Source organism: Podarcis erhardii (assembly GCF_964252035.2).
Source record: "Podarcis erhardii genome assembly, chromosome: 13".
Lineage (NCBI taxonomy): Eukaryota > Metazoa > Chordata > Lepidosauria > Squamata > Lacertidae > Podarcis > Podarcis erhardii.
In genome coordinates, this window is record NC_138502.1 from 27,696,108 (window position 1) to 27,706,054 (window position 9,947).

The 9,947-nt window shown below is 46.9% G+C and overlaps 1 protein-coding gene across 1 annotated transcript in view; it reads left to right on the top strand.

The window, feature by feature from the left end:
- THRA (thyroid hormone receptor alpha) overlaps window positions 1-9,714 on the top strand; it is a 110,642-nt gene extending 100,928 nt beyond the window's left edge. The window contains exons 6-9 of the mRNA XM_081838090.1: window positions 68-273; window positions 4,930-5,076; window positions 6,269-6,527; window positions 8,922-9,714. Coding sequence (XP_081694216.1) covers window positions 68-273; window positions 4,930-5,076; window positions 6,269-6,527; window positions 8,922-9,172 — 863 coding nt within the window. The 3' untranslated portion in view covers window positions 9,173-9,714. The remainder of the gene's footprint in view (window positions 1-67; window positions 274-4,929; window positions 5,077-6,268; window positions 6,528-8,921) is intronic.
- The last annotated feature ends 233 nt before the right edge of the window (window positions 9,715-9,947 follow it).

Below are 9,947 nucleotides of genomic sequence, written 5' to 3' on the forward strand. Positions count from 1 at the left end.
AGTTCTGATTGGCTGTGTGTGAGGCCCCACTGCCCACTCATGCCTCTCCATTCTTCGCGCCCCCTAGTGGTGCTGGATGACTCCAAGAGGGTAGCCAAGCGGAAGCTGATTGAAGAGAACCGGGAGAGGCGGCGCAAGGAAGAGATGATGAAATCCCTTCAGCACAGGCCGGAGCCAACCACGGAGGAGTGGGAGCTGATCCACATCGCCACGGAAGCACACCGCAGCACCAACGCCCAAGGCAGCCACTGGAAGCAGAAGCGGAAATTCCTGGTAAATAGTGCAGGCGCGTGCGGCAGGCAGAGCCTTAACCAGGGGTTGCATGTATTAACCAGGGGTTGCATGATCCCGCACAATCTCATCTTCTTATTCCTTGCTTTCTTTTTGGATTAACATTTCCTAGCTCTTCTTCCCCGGTTTCTGAGCGTCCATATCTTCCCCCCAATCTTTGCGTTCTCGCGCACAGGCATTGTGAAAATCTGGCAGAATAAAGGGTGCCAAATGAGTAGATAACAACAGGTATATCTTGTTTTGCATCAGAGCTGGGTTACGTGTCTGTGTGTGCATGCAAAGTCCACGTAGCTTTGCTTAACACTTTCCTCTACTTTGTGTTTTTGTTCTTATTCTACCATGCGTAAGCTAGGTTCTGTAGAGAACAGGAAGTAGCATGGTTACTACCTAGGGAGCTAGCCATGCATACGGGCCACTTCTCCTGCAGGTCTTCCTAATCCTGTGGAAACAAATGCACAGTTTTATGCTACGCAAATGGTTTAATACAACCTGGAAGCACACATCTGGCCCAAGGTATGCTCATGTTCTTCCCGGCTTGTTATTTGCTACAGTGGCATACTTTGCATATAACGCTAAACGGTGGCTTAGTGCTTCATGAGGAACTCTGCAGCTTTCCCTGCTTTGGTCATGCTGCTGCCATGCTACTGGGACCAAGCCATGGTTTGAGTTCATATTACATCCCAACCCAGGCTTATGGTTTGTCTCGCTCCAGACAAACCACAAGCTTCGCAAGCCTGGGCTTGGACATAACACTATAACCAAAGTCAAGATGTTCTTGAGAAAACACCAACTTCCATGCAGACTTCCAGGTTAAACAATTATTACTATTACTATTATTAGTTATTGCTTGTACCCCCACCCATCTGGCTGGGTTGCCCCAGTCACTCTGAGCGGCTTCCAGCGGACTATAAAGAACACACACTACACGTTCCTTCATACCTAAAGTAATAATAATGAATCCCTGTACATAGAGATCTAGCATGTCAGGAAGAAGGGTCTATCCTGGCCTTTTCTTACATGTTTACAAAAATAAATGAATGCTGGATCATTCAACCCTGTGGTCTCCTGTTAATAGGACAGAGAAGCAGGTTTCTCTCTTCCTATTATTATTATTATTATTATTATTATTATTATTATTATTATTATTTTAACTAGGCCTTATTCACAACTGAATTTTGCTGTCTTGCAGCCACATAGTATCATAAATTTTCCCCTTCCTTTTTTAAAAACCACACTTTGAATAACATTCAATAGGCCCACAAGAGCCAGACAGTGGCATTTTTACCATGAAGTACCAGTTCATCACCGCAGATTACTATTTTTGTTTAAAACGCAGTTTTGCAGTTCAACCCTAGGCATGTCTGTTCAGACGTAAGCCCCCCTCCTAAGAGGGTGTCTTCTAACAGAGAGGGTACAGAATTGCAGTAATACATGTATTTTAAACTTTTCTTTTTACTTTTAAACCTCTTTTAAAATTGTTTAATAGCCTGTATTTTTATTTGAGCTCATTTTTTGGTGGCTAGGGTTATTGCCCTTCAGCAGGTCAATGCACACACACACACACACACACACACAAACAACGTGTGCAAATATACAGTCATACCTCGGCTGCCAAACACCTTGGGAGTCGAACATTTCGGCTCTTGAATGATCGAAAACCGGAAGTGAGTGTTCTGGTTTTCGAATGTTCTCTTGGAAGCCAAATGTCTGGCAGGGCTTCTGCGGCTTCCAGTTGGCTGCAGGAACTTCCAATCAGAAGCCACGCTTTGGAAGTCAGACGTTTCAGAAGTAGAATGGACTTCCAGAATGGATTCCGTTTGGCTTCCGATGTACGACTGTATATCTAATAGTATAAAACCATACACAGTGGTGCACACTCCAGCCAAATTTCCGATAAACAATTTTGAAGCCCCTTCTATTTCAGAAGGATATATGTAGGCATGTGCTAAACCCTCTAATTGAAATTGATTGGATTTAAAATTGCTTAACATTGGTGGTGCCCACTCTGAACGAAACGTATCGGTTTCCTTTTCCAGAGTGTCATATGCTTTAAATCTGACCTTTTTTTTTTTAAATGTGGTGAGATTGTAACCCATGCTTAGACTTAGCACTGGTAGTAAGCTTGGAAGTCAAAACATATGGCAATAAAATCCAAGATCTCAATAGTTTTAATTAAATAAAGGTTTCTCCTCCTCCCACAGCTTTAGCAAATGATTCAGGCCCTACAGAGGGACCTTTGAAGGGTTAAAGTGATTGAGCAAAGGGACACAGCTGTGACCTCTCAGCTCCCTCCAAGGGCAGATGGGCCGGAAACCCCCCAACCCATCCTCCTCCCTTCCCCCTTGCCTTACAGAGTAGGGATTGCTGGTGTGGGGTGCCCTCTTCTGGCCACAGTCAGCTAGTGCCAGGGCAGGTCAGGACATAGAGGTCAAGGGAAGTGGGGCTTGAGGGGAGGGGGAGAAAGGAAATCAGAGGCCAGCAGGCAGGGTGGCTCTTGGAGAAACATTTCTCTCTCGTAGTCCTTCTTCTCCCCACCACCAAACACACACAAGGGTAGAGGGAAGTCAGGGAATTGGAAAAATCCCATACAGTATTTTGGTACTGAACTGAATGTACAGACATTATGCAAAATGATACAGTTGTTCAAATCTTTATTTTTTATTTCTTAATGCTTATTGTTATAAGGTGCTTGTTATAATGAAAACCAATAAAAATATTAACACAAACACACACACACACACACTCCTAAGCTTTGCAATGACAGACAAACACGTTCCTAAATTAAGCTACAGTTTTGAAATTCAGTCTGGGCAATGGTCTGAAAGCAACACAAGTGCAGTTTTAGGTGTTCTCTTAAGGAACGGGGGAAACAAACTGCAAACCTCGTTTAAGTTCTGCAAAGGAAGAACAGGAGAGAAGTGTGGTGGGTTCCAATGCACCATTTTTACTGGTAAAAAAAACCCCCACACACCATAAAAGCTTCCCCAGCTCCCACATGGGTGGGTCACAGGCTCTAGCATGCCCTTAATGTTGATTAATGTCCTGCATTAAAAACAGAAGGGGTGCCTTGCTCCAGAAAGGGGGTGCGCACAGGGCTGCACCCACTCAGCAGGGGCAACAGAACTTCAGGTGTCCTAGAGGATAATTGGAGGAATCCTTCAAGGGGAAGACGCCTGCAGGCCCTTTGTGACAACAGGCGCTTAAGGTGCAAAGCAATTCTGTCTCCTCCCCGATTGCATTCTTTACCCTCTCGCTCCATATAAGTAAGCGGAGCGTGTTTTTCATTTACAGTGAACGCTCGGGTTGCGAACGTGATTCGTGCAGGATGCATGTTCACAATCTGCAGCGTTTGCAACCCACAGCAGTGCGTCTGTGCACGATTCGGCGCTTCTGCCCATGCGCGACCACTGAAACCCGGAAGTAACCCGTTCCAGTACTTTTGGGGTTTGGCGGGTCTGTAACCCAAAAAAATGCAACCTGTAACCTGAGGTATGACTGTACTTGCATGGACTAGGGTAAATTAGGAAAATATTCATGGGGACAGAACACAATTTGTCTTTGTCCAGCGTAGACCCCCCATTTTCCACTTGAGGAGTTCTTCTCTGTCCCTCCATCCCCCAGCAGAGAGACAACAGATTGCAAAGCAGGAGAAGCCAAAATGAATTTTAACAATACAGGAAAGTAGTTTGAGATTGCCTTAAACTAGAAATTGATCAACCTTTTGCCACTTCCTTTCCTATTAATATTAAGCTATATTATAATTCACAGTACTTTTGAATGCACATTTCACAAAACACACAACTTGTATGCGTTTCTCTGCAAAATAATCATTTCTGGGTGCGTTTTGGTACTTCTTTCGAGCCAAGAACTGCACCGCAAAATCTAGGGAAGCAGGGAAACCTTAAAAATCGCTGCATTCTGCTCCTCCCCCTCATCCTGGAAGTGCGAATCACTTAAAAATGAGGGCTGGATGAAATCCTGGAGCTTCCCTACCTTCAACACATGAGGCTGTGGCTTGCTTGTCAGCGCTGTTGACAGAGCCCCAACGTGAAATGTGCACTGACTCAGTGAGAGACATCAAGGTTATTCACTTGGAAAATGAACCAGCAACTTGGTGGGAAACTGTGGGTTTTGGTGTGAGATACAGCAGTGAGCTTTTTCGTGTTGATGGACAGATTTGTAACCCAGAGAAACTTTTCTGGGCACTAGCATAATCTAGCACAGCCTACAACAGCCTGTTCTAGAGGATGCAATAGAATGCTTCTTTCAAATCTAATTTCAGCAGGGCAGGGGACCCTGTGGGTGCCATGTTGTTGATATGCTAAAGTCTACCTTGCAAAGTTTTATTTTGCCAGGGTTGTGCGTCCTTCAGAACCAGAACGGACAGTTCAACAAGGGGGAATTGCCTAATGGTACCATGTGCCTTAAAAAGAAGGCCGTGTTTCTGTGTGTTTTGCCCATTAGTTCCCAGCAAGCTGCACATGCAGCACACATCAACAGAAGATTCAGAACGCGTAGTTCTTCCTGTTGCAAAAGTAGAGTTGGATTCTGGTGGTTTTTGAGACTGGAAGGTGGATTCACCCCAAATTTTTGTTCTGCAGAGTCATGATTCTGCCTTTCTTCTTGCCCCACTCACAGCCCGAAGATATCGGTCAGTCACCTATGGCCTCCATGCCCGATGGGGACAAAGTGGACTTGGAGGCGTTCAGCGAGTTTACGAAGATCATCACCCCCGCCATCACCCGTGTGGTGGATTTTGCCAAAAAACTGCCCATGTTTTCAGAGGTAAGCGAGGTGGGTGGGTAGATTCTGTCAGAGGGTTGGGGAGAAAGGAGTTTGGTGATAATCTCTTGAACGTGCAGAGATCACATGTCTTCCCGTTACACTGATTAGTAAGGGGAAAGCCACAGGTGTGGAGCCAGCTTCTTGCTTCCTCCAACCATAATAATCTCCATGGTTTGCCACCAGAAGGAAATATTAAGGGGCAGGTAGAGAGGTATGATGGGGTGCAAGCAAGCTTGTTAATCGCCTTGTCCAGTCAGGCTGAGGTGCTGATGATGGGTAGGCCTAAACCAAAAGTGACAGACAATTTTCATGACCGCCTCTGTCAGTGTCAGAAGGTGCTCTGTTCTTTCAGCAACCTTTCATAAATCAAAATGAAAAGGAAGGGTGTTGATTCGGAATGCATTGACTTGGAATGGGCTTCCTGATTGGCTAGGATCACCCAAGTGACCGGTCCAGGTACTCCAAAATAGCTTGATTTGATCTCAGTAATGTAAAACGAGCATGTAGCAAAACCAGATTGGTTGTGTAGCATCATGATGCCACTGTGACCACTTTGTGATTCCTGATTAGCTGGCATCATTTGACGAAGGCGAAAACCCTAAAAGGGCAAAATGGCTCTGAAGCTGTAACGTATTGGGTGACTAATAGCTGCAAAATGATGAACGTTCTCAGAGGTAGGAGTTTGTTTCAAGAAACATTTCAGGATAGCTGTGTACATTCCAATTCCCACCCACCCAAACCATGCATATAATAAACCTGTAACTTGGAATACTTCTTCATACAGCTGATGATATGGACTGTAGTCCACAAAAACTTGTGCCACAGTAAGTGTACTAAGGTGTCACAAGACTCTTCTTCCTTCTTCCTTCAAACAAATGATTTTTGAAGAGAAGTGCCAAGTTCTTACCCTCTCCCAAGCAATTCCTGATTTCCCGCTGCTCCTCACCCTGCTTTGATTCATGCCCAGACTCTGGCCTTTCCCCTTTCCATGATCTCTCCTCAGTGCACCCGTTCCTTGTCTCCTCATAAACCCTCCTCGCTTTGCTCCTTTGTTGGGGGCAGTGGAAACATACTAACTCCATGGATTCTGGAGCAAAGAGTGCAAAGGGCCCTCTTCTCTGCGAAGCACTTCCCTAACAAGCCGAACGGCGGCGAGGCTGCCACTGACTGCCATGCCTCTCCCTGCCCACAGCTGCCTTGTGAGGACCAGATCATCCTTCTGAAGGGCTGCTGCATGGAGATCATGTCGCTGCGGGCGGCTGTGCGCTATGACCCCGAGAGCGAGACGCTGACGCTAAGCGGCGAGATGGCCGTCAAGCGGGAGCAGCTGAAGAACGGCGGCCTGGGCGTGGTGTCGGACGCCATCTTTGATCTGGGCAAGTCCCTCTCTGCCTTCAACCTGGACGACACCGAAGTGGCGCTGCTCCAGGCTGTGCTGCTCATGTCCTCAGGTACAGGATTCAGGATATACGCTTCCCCCCTCCAGCCCTGGGTCTGATTATGCATACGCCTCCCTCTCCGCCCAACGGGGGTGGATAGGAAGCTGCCTCATACTGAGTCAGGCCATGGATCCGTCCAGCTCAGCACTTTCTATGCCAGTGATGGGCCACTGGAGTGCGGCCTCCCCATCTGGCCCATAGCACCCCCAATCTGCTCACTCTCAGCCATCAGGCTGGGGTGGGGGCCTTTTCTTGGAGCCAATCAGAGGCTTTTTTTCAAGCCTAATTTTGGTGGGTTTGTTGGAGGGGGGGTCACAGTAGGGGTGGGAAGAATGAATCCTCCACATATGCTGCAGCAGTGCCAAAAACACAGAATTTGGGCTTTTTAAGAAGCCCGTTCAACCACTCCAATTGAAGGGTTTGGGGGTTTTTTAGCCGAATTGCTACACTGGACTTGGGAGGATTGGAGCTGGTTGAAGCTGGAAGGGGAAGGGTTAACGCCTTCCTTGTGCCATGTGACCCACTGAACACCGCCCCCTGCTGCTGTTAAACTTGGGGGAAACCCTTACTGTCTGCTCCAATAGTAGGTTTCCTCCAAGCTTAATTACAGCACATGGAGCTGTTTGTGTGAGTGCAGAAGGGGGAGGAAGGGTTAATCTTCCCTTCTGCAGGGGCAGTCTCCATGAAGATCTGGCAGTGAGGCTTGGGAAAAAGTCAAAATGCTTCCCCCACCCCCACCCAAGACTAACTGCTGGCTGTGGGAGGGAGGAGAGTGAAAATCTGCAGGCGACTGTGTGTGTTGCATGTATGGATATGAAGTGGTGAGCATGCCTGCTTTGCCAAAACCTCCTTTTTGCCTTGATCTGCTGCTTGACTAGAAGGTTGGTCCAGTAGGAATCTGGGCTTCCGCCCCAGGAGGGTTCCCCGCTTCTTGTCTGTGTTGACTCGCAGCAGCTGGGCAGGGTTTTGGACAGGCGACTGCCTAGAAATGCTGGGGTGAAACCCCAAGGCCTTTTTGCATGCAGAACACATCCTCTGCCGCTCTCTGAGCCCTTCCCTTAAAAGGCATAGATTTGGGTCCACCTGTGAACTGAACTATGCCTGAGCCACCACCACAGGGCATATGCAGTTTTGAGTGGGGTGTATTTGGGTATTGGGCAGGTCAGTGCAGCCATGGAGGGACAAGGAAATGGGTGATATAGTAGAGAATATGATAACCGCTCAATGGGTTTGCCAGGAGGAGCGTAATTTAGCCACCTCCAAGGTCAATTAAATTGGTCTTGGAGCCAGTGGGTGTTAAGAAGGTGGGTTCAGGATCATTGCAGGTGGGGTGCACTGAGTGGCCAGCTTGAATGTAGGGTTGCAGTTGGTCGGACAGTCTCATTTCACTTTTACCGTATTTTTCCGTGTATAAGATGCCCCCATGTATAAGACACCCCTACATTTAGACACCCCACATTTAGAAAATGGGCATATGCGCTATCCGTGTATACAACACCCTCAGTTTTTTAACCTTATTTTAAAGTAAAAAAACCGTAGTCTTATACACGGAAAAGTACGGTAATTTGTATACCCCCTTTCTATATTATTATTATGCACAAGGCAGTTTTCAGCAACAAAATATACAACAGAGAACACATACCTTATAATGATCTGATCCAATACCACAAAATCACAATAAAACATAATTTAAAATGGAACAACTTATATCGAATAATAAAGTAATACTCGGTGATCTATTAGAACAGTAAAATTAACTCTCGAAACATCAGCAAATAATAATTAAACAGAAATTCACTCTTTACCATTGCAGTTTGTAACTACAAACTATGATCAATAAAAATAACTGCAAGTCACAGTGCCTAAAATACCACAAAGTGTACAAAACCAAGTAAAAGGATCAAACTGAGAAACAAAGGCACCCGGTTGGCTTCCTTGGACTTGCGTTCCTAACCTGAGATTTGGCTGGAGGAGCTGGCTGTTGAGTTGGCTGTAAGCAGCCACACTGGAATCCAGAGCTGGGATGGAAATTTCCAGCTCAGGGCCACCCAGCCGAACGCTGGATGATTCGGGCCCGGCAAAAGCAAGCACACGGCGCGCAGTAAAATTCTGGAGCTCATTGACCCTAAGGTGGCATGACAGCCAGCAGCTCAAACGTCTTTAGCCAGGGGGTGACATTCGTGGAGGACAAGCCGACAAGGCTGTCATAGGCATGTATGCACTCTGAATACCAGGCGCTGGGAGTCCCAAGTGGGAGGAGGCTTCTGGGCTCATGCTCTGCTTGTGTGTTGCTTCCCATCAACATCTTGGGAGCCACTGCGGGGAAGTGGGAGGCTGGGCTAGGCAGGACTTGGACCTGGCACCACGGGCACCCTTCTCACGGCCCCTCTGTTCCCCCCTTTGCAGACCGCAGCGGGCTGATCTGCGTCGACAAGATTGAGAAATGCCAAGAGACATACCTGCTGGCATTTGAACACTACATCAACTATCGCAAACACAACATTCCCCACTTCTGGCCCAAGCTCCTCATGAAGGTGACCGACCTGCGCATGATTGGAGCTTGCCACGCAAGCCGCTTCCTGCACATGAAGGTGGAATGCCCCACGGAGCTCTTCCCCCCGCTCTTCCTCGAGGTCTTCGAGGATCAGGAAGTCTAAGGGGGGGAAAGGGGGGCAGACAGGGTGGCGTGGGAGAATTGGGGAGATGGGGCAGTTTGGGACTGGGGCGATGTCTGGACTTCTGGGCCGCGGGGCCCCCACCCCCAACCTCATCACCTCGGACACAACAGATTTTCTTTTTTTTTTTTTTTGTTCTGTTTTGTTGTTTTCATTTTTCTTTTTTGTTTTGTTTTTTCTAAATATTGCACGTCAGCGTCAGTGAATCACATGGAAGGGGAGGCAAGGCATCGTGGATGGGGGTCGGGCCACCAAGAAAAAGGTCGAAACTATACAACAACAACAACAACAAAAGAACCTTCGTTATACGGTAGACTTGTGCAGCAGCCAATACTTTTTTTTTTGTCTAGGCAGACAAACACAAAAAAATTAAGTGGGCAATATGTTTCTCACTCACCCCCTGTTTATCTTTCTTCCTCCAATACCCTTTTCTCCCAAAGCTGTCTTTCCAGGGTGAGACATCTGTCTTAAAATTTTTGACACAATGTTAAGGAAATTAATCCATATTTTACTCCCCCCCCCAACCCCCCCCCCACCTCTTTGCCCTTCTCCTCATTCAGTAGCAGTTCCCCCACCCCTGACAGCACTGGAACGAGTCAGCACCTCTTCTTTTGCCCTGATCAAACCTCTCTCGTTTAAACGGACTTGATTACCAATATATATAAATATATATATGTTTCTTTTGCACATAACAGTCCCAGGAAACGTCAGAGTGTGTTTGGTTGTTATATTCTTTTTCTTCTTCTTTTTTTTCTTT